This window comes from Galeopterus variegatus, unplaced genomic scaffold, assembly GCF_000696425.1.
Source record: "Galeopterus variegatus unplaced genomic scaffold, G_variegatus-3.0.2 Scaffold1799, whole genome shotgun sequence".
In the NCBI taxonomy this organism is placed as follows: domain Eukaryota; kingdom Metazoa; phylum Chordata; class Mammalia; order Dermoptera; family Cynocephalidae; genus Galeopterus; species Galeopterus variegatus.
The window spans coordinates 135,804-148,702 of NW_007727910.1; the positions used below are offsets into that span (position 1 = coordinate 135,804).

General features: G+C 50.6%; 1 protein-coding gene across 1 annotated transcript; it reads right to left on the bottom strand.

Moving 5' to 3' along the window:
- Window positions 1–1,159: 1,159 nt before the first annotated feature.
- On the bottom strand, window positions 1,160–12,893 carry ATXN2L (ataxin 2-like). The gene is made up of 23 exons (XM_008579025.1): window positions 12,819–12,893; window positions 11,294–11,330; window positions 11,019–11,075; window positions 10,862–10,933; window positions 10,332–10,482; window positions 9,722–9,846; window positions 8,867–8,958; window positions 8,024–8,224; window positions 7,282–7,457; window positions 7,007–7,117; window positions 6,255–6,449; window positions 6,099–6,170; window positions 5,778–5,848; window positions 5,322–5,617; window positions 5,172–5,241; window positions 4,483–4,629; window positions 4,289–4,361; window positions 4,007–4,194; window positions 3,253–3,382; window positions 3,037–3,158; window positions 2,657–2,869; window positions 2,291–2,480; window positions 1,160–1,681 (listed from the first exon to the last, which is right to left on the bottom strand). The coding sequence occupies exons 3-23, from the start codon at window positions 11,043–11,045 to the stop codon at window positions 1,632–1,634; spliced, it is 2,772 nt and encodes a 923-aa protein (XP_008577247.1). The 5' UTR covers window positions 11,046–11,075; window positions 11,294–11,330; window positions 12,819–12,893; the 3' UTR covers window positions 1,160–1,631.
- Between the last annotated feature and the right edge of the window lie 6 nt (window positions 12,894–12,899).

The window sequence follows — 12,899 nt, forward strand, 5'->3', positions numbered from 1 at the left end:
AAAAAAAAAAAAAAAAAAAAAAAAAAAAAAGTACTAGCCAATGATAGGGCAGGATTCTTTCTCCTAACTTCCTCAGTGTTCAAGGCAAGGCTGAAAGGTTTCAAGGGGAATTCCTGACCAGATGAAGGCTAAGTTCCCTTCCAACTTTGAGATTTCTGCTCAAAGATGAAAAATATATGATAAATTATAAGCAATCTGCAAGCCTCCCATAAAGCACTACAAGTATGACCCAGTCATACCTGCAATTACATTCAAAGTATAACAGACACCTGTGATTTCTACCTGCACTTCAAACGTCCTGAGCCCACCTGAAGGCTTTCCGGCTCCTGGTTCTTTCATAGCTGCTCCCAACCCACGCACCCCATTGCCATATCCTCTGAGAGCTCTCTCACTTCTACACCCCCTGCTTCAATCTTCTTGTCCTGCCTGGGCTGGCCGGCTGCTCAGTTGGTTAGAGCAGTGTTATAACACCAAGGTCAAGGGTTCAGATCCCCATACTGGCCAGCCACCAAACAAACCCACCATTACCACCCAAACAGAACAACAATCTTCTCCCCCGTCTCCCCTTTCCTTCCACTAGCAGCTTCATCTTTACAGCTTTTCACCCACACCCAAGACCTCTCAGCTGTGTACTAATTAATTAGCCCTTTATTTCCAATGGCCAGAAACAATGAAGCAGTTTTCAACATACAAGTGGACAAAATTCATGAGGTACTTGTACTCGTATTAGAAATGAAAACTTCAACCAGCCATCCACCAAAACAAAAAGAGAAATGCAAACTTCAAATCATACCTCGAGATGAGACCAATTTCAAGTAAGAAAACAGTCACCAGGAAGTCAGCAGTTGCTCAGGGCCTGCACGGCTACACTGCCCCATCATGGGAACAGGGCTCCGATCTCACAAACTTTTAGCCATCAAGTTATCCAGAACCTCACAGACATCAACTACACAACTTTAGAACATTAAGTCTTAATTCCCTTTCACATGAAAAGCATAAGATCCTGATTTGGTTCCCCCTTACCCTAGAGGTTTAGAGAAACTGGCTACAATTTTCCTGTGATGAGAAAGGAAGAGATAACGAGATAAATGTATTATTAATACCCCATAAGACTGACAGCTATAACTTTGGTCTCTCTAAAGAGGAAACTATAGGCAGGTTAAGTTAGTTTAAAATTTTATTTTTTTTATTTTTATTTTTTTTAACATTTTTATGTAATAAAAAGTAAAAGTCCTTGTCCAACCATCCTTGTGGGGCATCTGTCTGTCCGTCTCTCACGCAGGTCATTCAAGTTAATGGGAAAGAAAGAACAGGGGGCCCAAGTCTGAGGTTATAAATAATAGAAAATAAAAGATCTTCAGTCTCCAGCGGGGGAACAAATGAGAGGATGGGAGGGCAAAATTGGGTGGGAAATGGGCAGGGGCAGAGCAGGAACCCCCCCATCCCTGCTGGACCCTGGCCCTGCCCACTTTGAGGCCCCTCCCATTCAAGGTGCTTGGCAGGAATTCCCCAGCTCCCCCAGGGGAAAGGGGGAATTGGGGGGCTGGGACTGGTCCGAGCTGCTGGGGGAAGAGACATAGATCACTCTTCCCTCCACTCATGGAGGTCTCAGGTCGCGGCCAGGACAATCTTCAGTTCCCCGGGGGGTGGAAGGGGAGCTGCTGGGAGGGATGAGATTGAACTGGTTGGAGGGGAAAGAGAAGAGAGCAGGAGCATTAGAACCCAAGCAGCTGTCCCTTCATCCAATGCCATCCAGTGGGGGTGGGGTGGGGGTGTGTTTGGGTAGGAGCGGCCTCCTCAAGGTGTCTCATGGGGCTGTCAGAAGCACAGGTCAATCGCTGTTACCCAATAAGCCAGAGCCCTTACTCGTGTGCCCAGCTCAGCCCCCCACACCCCAGTCTGACCCTGTCTGCTGCGCTGACCTTACCTCGGCTAAGTCAGGAGACAGTCGGGGTCACTGAGAGCTGGGGAGGCAGTGGGGAGGGGGGCTGCTGGATCACAACTGAGCGAGGACGGAGGGAAGCAAAGGACAGAGCCAGGAGCAAGCCCCTGGCGACGGCGACTGTGGCTTCTGCCCACCCTACATACTTCACAGACAGGTGCAGGTCGGCGGGCGCCCTGTGGGACAGCCCTGCCTCCAAGACCCCTCACTCCCCACCCAGAACCCGTGCATCCTGCCCCACCTGCAGCCCCTCAGCTCTTCCATGCCAAATTCCCCCAGCTAACGAGAACTCACGAATCCTGTCATCGGCTCCTCCTGGAAATCCAGGCGCCTGGCCAGGCTGCTCACCTTGGGGGTGTCCGATGTAGGGGTAGGGTGAGGGTGTGGAAGCTGAGAGTGCAGGCACCCCACTCTGGGGCACTGCGCCTTGGGGGGGCCCCCCATGGCTCTGGGGTGGGTGCAGCAGCATCACCTGGGGCGGGTGGGGAGCCCCAGGGTGAGGGGGTGGGGCTGCTGTGATTCCAGTTTGGACATGGGCCTGTAGAGAACAAAAAGTAGTTGCGAGCGCCCCAGAAGTCTGAGATGGGCTCTGAGAAGCCTGGCATCAGGAAGCGCTCTTGCAAAGGTGGTACTGGCGACTCAGGAATGGGATAGTCCCATGGTTCATGTCCTCTGGCAAACAGACCCAGAGGAAGTGGTCCCTTGGGCTCTTACCTGGGTAACATGGGCCATGTTGGTGAAGCCGTGGGGCAGCTGCTGGTGGGCATGGATGGCATACACAGCGGCTGGTTGGGGGAAGCTGCTCTGAGGGGACTGGGCAGAAGGTCCCGGTGGCAGAGAGGGCGGTGTGCCGGTCAGGGCCCCTGGGTGGTACAGGTTCTGCTGTGGCTGTCCACTGCCCAGGTGTGGGGCTTGCCCCGCCTGATGCTGTGAGTGGGAGGGGAAGCATAAGTGCTACCCACTCCTCTGGCACCTAGACCGACCACCCACTGCACCCCCCCCAATCCTCCTCACTGAAGAATGACCCCTAGCTCTACCCTCTCTTCCAGCCACCCATTCTTGCCCCAACCATCCAGATCCCCCATGGCAGGCACCTGGACGGGACTGGGGGCCGCATGCTGGGACTGCGGCTGGCTCCCAGTAGGTGTGGTGGCCGGCTGCGGCTGGTGGGCGTGGAGCTGCGTGGCATGGTGCGGATAGGACTGGTGAACAGTGGCTACAGCAGGAAAGGGGGAGAGAACCAGTGCTGAGCACACCGAGGGAGCCTAAGAGCCCAGAGCAAAGCGGGGTGAAGGCACAACAGAACTCACCATACAGGGCTTGGGGAGTGGGCTGCTCTGCAGAAGGGTACTGAGGGGTGGAGGATGACACGATGGCCTGGGGGTGGCTCCCCGACGTCAGCATGCGCGGGTTGCTTTGAAGCATGGGGGCAAACACAGGCTGTGGGACAGAGAGAAGTGGTAAGCACAGCTGACTGGGGAGGTGCATCCTCCCGCCCAGTCACTGTATGCACAGCACTGCCTGGGCCTCACCTCTACCACCTTATTTTTTATTTATTTATTTTTTTGTCTTTTTCCATGTCCGGCAACGGATCGCAACCCTCAGTGTCGCCCCGTACCGGACCGGGACCGGCAACGGGATCGCAACCCTCGGTGTTGCTCCCGCGCCTCGCTCAGCCAGTGAGCGGGAACCGGTCTGTATGTGGGATCCGAACCCTCGGGCGGGAGCGCCACCGCGCTTCCCAAGCGGCGCACTATCCAGTGCACCACCGGGCCGGCCCTCTACCACCTTATTTATTTAAGGTTCTCAACAATCCTGACATACAGGAGCTACTTTACCTACATGTCAGAGGAACAAACTAAGGCACAGGTGTTCCATGCTTTGTTACAGGCCCTGACAGAGCCAGAACATCAGCCCAAGTCTGACACCACTAATCCTGCAGCTGGCCACCACCACCCAGAACATGGCCTGCCTCCCTCGCCCAGCTCCTGAGTCTTGGAAGTGGAGAAGATGGGATCCCTAGCAGGAGCTCTGAACCCTGAGTTCCCTCCACACCACAGTCACCTGTGAGGGGTAGTGGGCCATAGGTTGCATCATGGCAGGCTGGCCTGGGAATTGCTGGGGATTGTAGGGGATGTAGGAAGAATAAGGTGTGGCAGCCACCAGAGGTGGGCCAGCAGCGGCCGCGGCCTGCATCATTGGAGGGGCTGAGGCTGGCTGGTGTTGGTCCGAGCGCTGGGGGGGCAGGGAGCCTGAGGGTGGGGCGGAAAATAGTGCAAAGCTCAAGCTCCATCTGCCAGGAGGTACTGGGCAGTCCCATTGACTGCCCCTCCCGACCCTGCTCACCTTTTGCTCCCCGGTACTTGCCCTGCTGCCCAGGCACTGAACTGGATACAGGATACGGATACATTTGAGGTGCCTAGGAACAAGAACATATATACAGCTGTATAACCTGCTTACAAATCAAATGCCCACAACAGGTCCCCCAGCCAGCCCACCCAGACCCCAACCCTCTTGCCCTGGCCCACCCAGTCTCTTACCTGCACAGCTGGTCCCATGTGGATCTGAGGTATGTAGGAGATGTACTGGGGGCTATACAGCCCACTCTGGCCTGCCGTCAGCACCGGGATGGAGGGAGTTGAATGAGTCCGGGGCCCTGGAGAAGTTGGGGTACTGGTAGATTTGTTCTGTAGGAGACAACAGAGGACATTTTATTTTTGTGTCCTCTTCCACTCCCAGCTGTGCCAATAACAACAATAGCCAGCGTTCTTGGAGTACTCTGTGCCAAATACATTCTGCATTTTATCTTGGTTAAGCGTCATATCAAACCCTTTAAGAGGGGCATTCTCAAATTATAGGTGAGGAAACTGAGGCAGAGAGATTAAGTGGCATGTCCAAGATCACAAACCTCGTAAGCACAGGGGTTCAAGCCAAGCCAGTTGGCCTGGATGAAGCCGATGCTCATAACTAGCCCACTCGAACACTCCCTGAGCCAAATACCCAAGTTTCTAAAAACTTGCCAGACTCATCAGGCTGCCCTGTCACCCAACCCTGGAGACTTGTCTCTGTTTTCCCTGAGCCAGCCCAACTGCTGCTATCCCTACACCTTACAACATCCCCTCCCACTGACTAGCAGCCAAGTGGCTCTGGAAGATGTGCTTCCTCCAGTGCTCTCTTCCCAAGTCTGTCTCACGAAAACCCAAGTCCACATTCTCCTGCCCCATCTCACCACAGACAGCAGAGGCTTTGTGGGATTGAACTCCTTGGCATTGGGGTTCAATGTTGATTTCTTTACTTGTCTATGAGAAAAAATAAAGAAAATCCTCACGATCTGCCCCTCATCACCCCTGACATCCACCCAGCTCCCTACCCCACTTACTCGGCAACAGGGCCCTCGTCCTTGTCATCCCCCTTGATGAGGCCTGCTGGGGGGCTGCCGGTTTGGCTTGGGCAGGGCGGTGTGGGCTGCTCTGGCCCCTCAGTGCCTCCTGCTGGTGCCAGAGTCGGTTTGTCCTCCTTATCCGATGCAGACTCTGTCTTGGAGGAGACTGGGGACCCCATGGGCTCTGAAGTTAATAGGCCATCAACATCCTTCTCCTTCCCTTTGGCCTCCTCCTTTAAGATCCGAGGAGGAAAAGTATCCAGGCTAGCATCAGGGGAGCTACTGGGCTGGAGCTGGAAGAAGAGAAATACACATACAGCATTGCCAGGTCCAGACCCTGCTTTCTTCTTTCATCCACGCTTGATGTCGTCTTTTCTACCCCACCTGGTCCATAAACCCTCCACACACCCGTCCATCCTGCTAAATCCTAGCTCATTTCCACACTTCTCTCACCTTAAACTGGGCCCCAAACTTTCTCAGTTCTTCCAGTTGAAATCGTTTCTGCTCATTCTGAAGGCCAGGGACTGTGAGAAAGCAGCAAAGAAAGAGAAAATATACATTTTTTTCTCAAAGGTGTCTATACAGTGCCAGTAGTCCAGAGGACAAGAAACCAAGGAAAAAAGAGCACTTAAGAATCCTAAAAGACAAATTAGGATGAAAAGGATGATAGACATTGTCTGCTTCCGGATTCCAACAAACTTTCTAACTGAACTGCTCTTCCAAAGGGGAATTAGATGTAAGCAAAAAAAAACCCCAAACAAAAACACCCCTCACCTTTCCCAGCTATCCGTGCCAGCTCCTGGGGCTCCAGAGTTCTCCCAGGTTCCTTGGTTGGCAGTTCTTTTACTGAGCAAGGAGAGAGATGCCTGAAGGTCCTTCTGTCCAGAACCACACTTCACATCGTCCACAGCCCTCAACCATCTGACTTACCATCTGTGGGGGCCAGTGAGATCTTTGGAGAAGCTGGAGAAATGGAGCCTACTCCAGGATCCGTGACTGATGATGTCACAGGGATGGAGACTGAAGATGCTGGCACTGCTGAGCCAATGGGAGGCTCAGGACAGGAAGCTGAGATTGGGGCTGGGACAGCAGACTTGGGAGAGCGCGGGGGGTACATCCGACCCACTGAAAGAAAAGGGAGAGCTGTTCGATGGTTACTGCTGGTCAATGAGCAGTGCGTACAGGTGACTTACTAAAAGCACCAAAAAAGTTTCCACACTTTATCATACCCAGGGTCACAAACTTAAATGTCTAGAAGGCAAGGCCACTAACATTAGCAGGTAAACGGTCTCATGAGCACCACAAAAGAATGGAATGCTTCAAGGGGCAGTCGTGATTCCATTCCAGCCAACTAGAGTCATGCAGAAAGGCATGGTCAGTGTTGGCAGAACTTTATATATTTCAAAAGAAATTGGAAGTTTTCTATGACTTCTGTTTAAAATGCTGGCATCTGATTCAAATCTAAACAAAAGACGTCTGCCAACCAGAAGCAACCCTTGGGTTGCTAGTTTGGAATTTCTGTACTAGTAAAACTAAAAAATCCTTTCCCAAAAAGGATAAATCCAAATACTCCAAACATCTATCTTGAAACTGATTCCCATCCCAACATTCCAAAAACAGACATATTTATATACCTCCCCAATTTCTGTCCATTTCTTCATCCAACACTACTTAAGTTTTACCTGCCGGAGGAGGTGGAACAGAAGCTTCTCCAGAAGGCCTACTACTGGGTGAAGACAGAGTCTTTGCACCTCTTACAGGCCGCTGTGCTTTAGGGGACATGCGGGAAGGGCCTAATTTTTTTAAAAGATGAAGAAAAAGAAGAGGCAGAGCACCCGCTATTACATTACCACCAAATGCATCATCCTTCCAACCCATCTTAATCCTTTCAATTACCCTTCCCACTTTCTCAGCACTCCCTTCCCCGCCCCTCACAAAAGTCTGCTTCATAACTCACCTCCATTGATACCACGTGCCTCAGAACCTGGGCCAGGGCTGCTATTGTCAAGATGGTGAGGGCCACGAGGTGGCAAAGAGCTAAGGCCTGGCCGGCCACCCCGAGAGCTACTGCATCGAACTCCTCCCCGGGGACCTTCCCGAACTCGTTGAGGCAAAGGGATATACTTTCCTTCCCTGGGGAAAGAGTTCAAGTAAGGTTAGTTACCCACAAAGATGAAGCCTTTCCTTCTAAAGCCCACCCCCACCATGCCTGACTCTAGCTCCTTTCACTATCCCACCTGAAGATCTGTCCCAGTTAAATGTTCTGTGGCTACAAGACTTATGACCTTATCAACCCTAACCCAATGGCCAGTACTCCACAATCCATCCACTCCTGACCATAGTTCAAGGTGCAGCTTTTACAAGACACAGATCATGTACTGTTAGATTTCATTTTTGTAAAGCGGAGAAAAATAGCACATATATACATATATATATGGATGAAGACGCAGAAAAAAAGTGCACCAAAATTCTGAAAAAAAAGTTTTTCTAAATCCACAAGTTTTAGTCTTATCACCTTGGGCAAATCACTTAACCTCTTTTGGTTTCAATCTCCTGAACCTAAGAACTGGGAATAACTATGTATTGACCACCAACATCTCACATGGCTGTGAGGCTTAAACAACAGTGCACAAGGCTCTTAGCCCAGGCCCTGGATCCTATGTGCAGCCCAAATAGTCCTTCCTGCCCCCAGCCACTACCTGGATGCCAAGCTGGGGCTCTCCCGCCCGGAAGCCTGCCGCTGCACTGCACTGTGCTTCTCCTCTTCGGTGCGTCCGTCGTCATTCTCCATGGCAATCCGCAGGCGGTACTGGGGGCTCGATTCAATCTCTCGAGCCAACTGGGCTGCACGCAGCTCTCGCTGACGAAACTCTTCTGAGTTGTCTTTTTCTAAGGGCACCCTGAGAGAACACCCACAGACCATCGCCATCCCAGTGCCAGGGGACAAAAGAAGGAAAAGGGAAAACACTCTATTAGTCCTATCACCAACTCAAGCATATCGGTGTTTAATCCCTTCAACAACTCAGCGTATTATTTAATGGGCATCTACTGGGTCCCAGGCAGAGCACTAGGGCATATTTCTGAATCTGAGGGATACTTAAAAGTGCCTAAGTTCTAGGGCCGGCCCGTGGCTCACTCAGTAGAGTGTGGTGCTGATAACACCAAGGCCCCGGGTTCGGATCCCATATAGGGATGGCTGCTTTGCTCACTGGCTGAGCGTGGTGCTGACAACACCAAGTCAAGGGTTAAGATCCCCTTACCGGTCATCTTTAAAAAAAAAAAAAAAAGTGCCTAAGTTCTAGAGAAAAGGTACGGTTAGATGGACTAGAAAGTAGTTAATTGTACCATGAGTAGACTGAAATCAGGAAAAGGTAAGAAAAAACCCATGAGAGAACAGTTCACTAGGCGGACCAGGAGTAGAGGGAAGGCAACCTAGACACCCAGAAAGGTATAAGCAAAAACTATGTTCCACCTAGAGATCTGCTTCCTGTTAGTGACCCCATACCCCAAACCACACCACCTGAAAGTACCAAGAGACTCACGTGTAAGAAGAGAGACTGCTATCATAGGTGGTCTTCACACCGTAGTTCTCTTCATTGAACTTGAACATTTCATTGGGGTCCCATCCATTGGACTAGGGAGGGAGAAGGAGAATGTTTTTAAACCCAGCAAGGAAAGCAACAATGACATGTTATTTCCCTTCCATTGAGTTAAAACAAAAATGTGACCAAACCAAGAGTGGGAAAACAGGAACATGACTGGTAAGAGCATCAACTAGTACTACCAACTGCAGCACAAACTGGCAATAACTAGTAAAACTGAAAAGTCCTAAAACCTAATAAATCAGTTTCCAGGTACATACACCAGAGAAATTCTGGCACATGTACCTGGGACTCATGTTCTAAAAGTTCAACAAGGCACTATTTTTAAAAACAAAATAATAGCAACAAAACACAGACCACTAAGGAAAGAACAAATACATTTTGGTGTGTATATATACATGTGTATGTATATAAATAGAACAGTACACACAGCTGAAAGCAATGAACTAGACCTATGTATCAACATGAAAAGTTCAAACAGCAAGAAAAGCAAATTCAACATACCAAAACAATAAAGCATTCATTCATGAGATTTTAAATGCACCAAAGTAGCTGCTTTTGAAGGAAACGAACCTACACAGTAGTCAATCTTGTCTATACTTTGTTATATTGAAAAGCCAAATGACTTAAAGCAAAATGTTAATAGTCATCAATTACAGATGGGGAGAGAACAGGCATTTTTGTTTTGCTATCTTACTGCCAGCAATAGGTGACAGCAAGTATTCTCCCTCCCAAGAATGGACCACAATGTCAACAACCCACATTCTGGCTGCCCAACTCTACAGAAGACTATACCATGTCAGACTCAAGGTCGTAGTCATCGCTGTTGCTGTCACCTCCCTCCCAGCGCTGAAGCACCTTCTCTTTGTGCTCCCCATTCACCTTTGAGTTCATGGCAATGGCTGAATCAGTGAACTTGTCTGTGGGGGCAGAGTTGAAGATCAGGTGTCAGGTGATACTTCACAGATTTCTTTCCAACATCCCTCACCCTCACCCTCACCCCCTCATAGGCAGTTGAGGAGCAAAGAGAAGTTGAAGAAACCCAGATGTAGAGTATGTATGCTTGTGTATCAGCATTGGGAAGGGAGGAGAAGGAGAAGAGTATAAAAAGCCCAATCTTACTTAACACCGTAGTTCAAAAGGAACAAGAAGTTGAAAACTAAGCAGGGAAAATATGAAGAACCACAACAAAGGCTGGAATTCATCCCACTATATATTAGCTATCAAGGCATATTTTCAAGAAGAAAAATCCAGCCATCTCCCTCAGAAAAAAAGTGCAGCAGAAAAGGGAAAAGAAAAATAAATAAATAAATAAAATCAAGCCAACATATCCCACCTGCACACATACTGCTCTCTGCCCTCTACTCACACAGAGCGGATATAACACAACAGCCTAGCACCATACCTTTAGTAGCATAATTGAAGTCAACATTTCGGAAGTGGACAAGCATGACATCACTTGGCTTAAACACCATGGTGTCCACAATGTCCTCCCGACGAGGGCCACCTGCTGGCTCAGGTGCTTTCCGGTGCACAGCATCTACTGCTAGTTCAAACTATAAAAAGCCCCATTCCCCAACACTCAAGGGTCAGCATTAAGAAATGTGAAAGCGAAAATATAACTATTTCTCCCTTACCCCTCCTACACTTCTCCCAACACTACATTCTCATGTGCATTGTCCTCTCAACATCAGCCATAAAACTCAGCAAATCTCAAACTTAAAATTTAAAAATTTTAAGCTTAAAGCATTTTAACAATAAAGTATCCAGCTCTCAAATTTGTCTTTCATTGCTTGCAGCACTACTTAGCACAGGCCTAAAGAAATGATTAAAAGTGCTGTCCAACACTACCCAGTTCATGCCTCCAATGAGCCTATTTCATTCTCCTCCTCCTCCCATGCAACTCCAAAAATAAGCTAATTTGACTACACTGACCTTTGAGCTCAGAGTCTTGAAAATACCCTCATAGGTGGTGCCATTTTTCACCTTTACATCACAAGTAGAGCCCTGTAATAGTACAAAAAAATAAGAATTTCCAGAAAACTGATGCATTACATTCGTCAAAAAATGTAAGAGTTAAGTACCCTCTTACCACAACAGCTGTCAGGAAATGCAGCATCCTGGAATTGTTATAAACACCTTCAAACACCTGTCAGTAACACAAGAGAGAGAAATAAAGGAGTAACCAGTCAACATCTCACTTTCTTTCTAAATGCTCACACTGTACTCATATTCACCCTATATGTGCCAGGACCCCACAGCCCCTCTGAGCCCATTTGACTACCTCTGCACTTAATCTGCCCCATATTCCCATATATGCATCTTTAGGTCCTTGTATCTTGGGGGGTTGGGGAGAAGGGCACTCACGGGTGACTGTGGGGGTCCCTTTCCTGTGCTCTGTCCCCTATAAGAGAAGAAAACAAAGAACTAGTTATTTAAATCTGCCCAATCTCTCTTATGTCATTATGAAATTAGTAGTAAGCCCTAAAACCATATACTACATAACCAGTATGCTGATTGAGGTTACAAGTCAATTTATCAACAAGATCTTAAAACTCTTCACCTTACAGAGAAGGAGCAGGCATTAAAAGCCAGTAAACGTTTCCTCTAAATGCCAGTAAAAAAGACCTCAATCAACAATGTCAATTGCTCTAAGGGCTAATGCAACACAACCTTCTCACTTTCTCCAAGGGGCCAGGGCTGCATGCTGCCAACAGACCAACGCTACAATATTAGATAACCAGTCACCCACCCCAGATGTGACGGTGAAAGCTCAGGGAGTGCAGATTCGGAACTACCTAGCTCTGGCACATTACCTCCCAAACAGAAAAGGCAATCATTTTCAGCAGCCTTATGCCCCAAACCGTGGGAGTATGGCTATCCCTCCACACCCCACTCCCTCGACTTCATTACTCATTCGGCCTGTTACCCACTCTGCGGGTGTCACCAATCGCCAGGTAACCCTGCTTCTCGCTGGCTGATGTAACGGCGGTTGAGGAGAGCGATGAGAGGGCCGTTGGCAGCGCTGGGGACAGCGCAGCCGCAAAAACCATCCACCGGGAGGCCTCGCCCGGTCCGCGCCTGCGCACTAAAGCCCACGGGCCTCTTCAAAATGCCCCCTCCGGCGATCGGAACCCACTGCGCCTGCGTGAGCCGCCGCACTCAATTCCATTAACACACACAGAAGAAACTGAGTGTGGCGTCCACTACTCATCCACGAACACCAGACCGACCCCTCCACGCACACTTCCAGCCCCTGCCCTGCGTGTTACCGGCGCACGCGAATGCCCGGGTCATGAGACAGCACATCCGCGCGCACGTACAGACGGGCGCGCGCGCGCGCTGGAAGATCCCGGCCCGCAGTCCTCCCAGTCGTCCCTCCTTCCGTTCCCCCGCCCACCTCGCTGCCCTCCTACTGGCCGGACCGAGAAGGGGGAGGTAGCAATCGGCTCCCAAATCCCTCCCTCCCCATTGGCCAAACTGTGGGCCGCGCGCCCCCCTCTATTGGCTACGGCCGGGGACCCCTTCCTGCAGCTGACTCCCCATTGGCTGAAGCCGGGGACCGCGAGACCCTTCGTGGTAATGGAGCCTGGGACCCCGATCACCTCTTCACCCCCCCACTCCCCGTACCGACGGCGCTGGCAGGACGCGCCCCGCCTCCCTTTAGGGCCCAGGCCCCGAGTCCTGATTAGGCCCCGAGAGCTTAGCACGGCCACTAAATGCCCCGGTGGCCGCCCGGGGACCCTCTCCCTCCGACCTGTTGGGACCTGAGGGGGCCCACCCCCCGCTTCGCCGGGGCTCCCCGCCCCCCGGTGCCCGCCCCGCCGGAACCGAGCTGCCGCCTCCGGCCCGCAGCCTCGGCTCCCCCGCCCGGAAGCCCACCCCTCCTTACCCGGTGCTGCTGATGGGGGCTGCTCCCGGCCTCTCCTGATGCTGCTGTTGTGGTGGCGGCGGCGGAGGCTGAGGCGCCAAG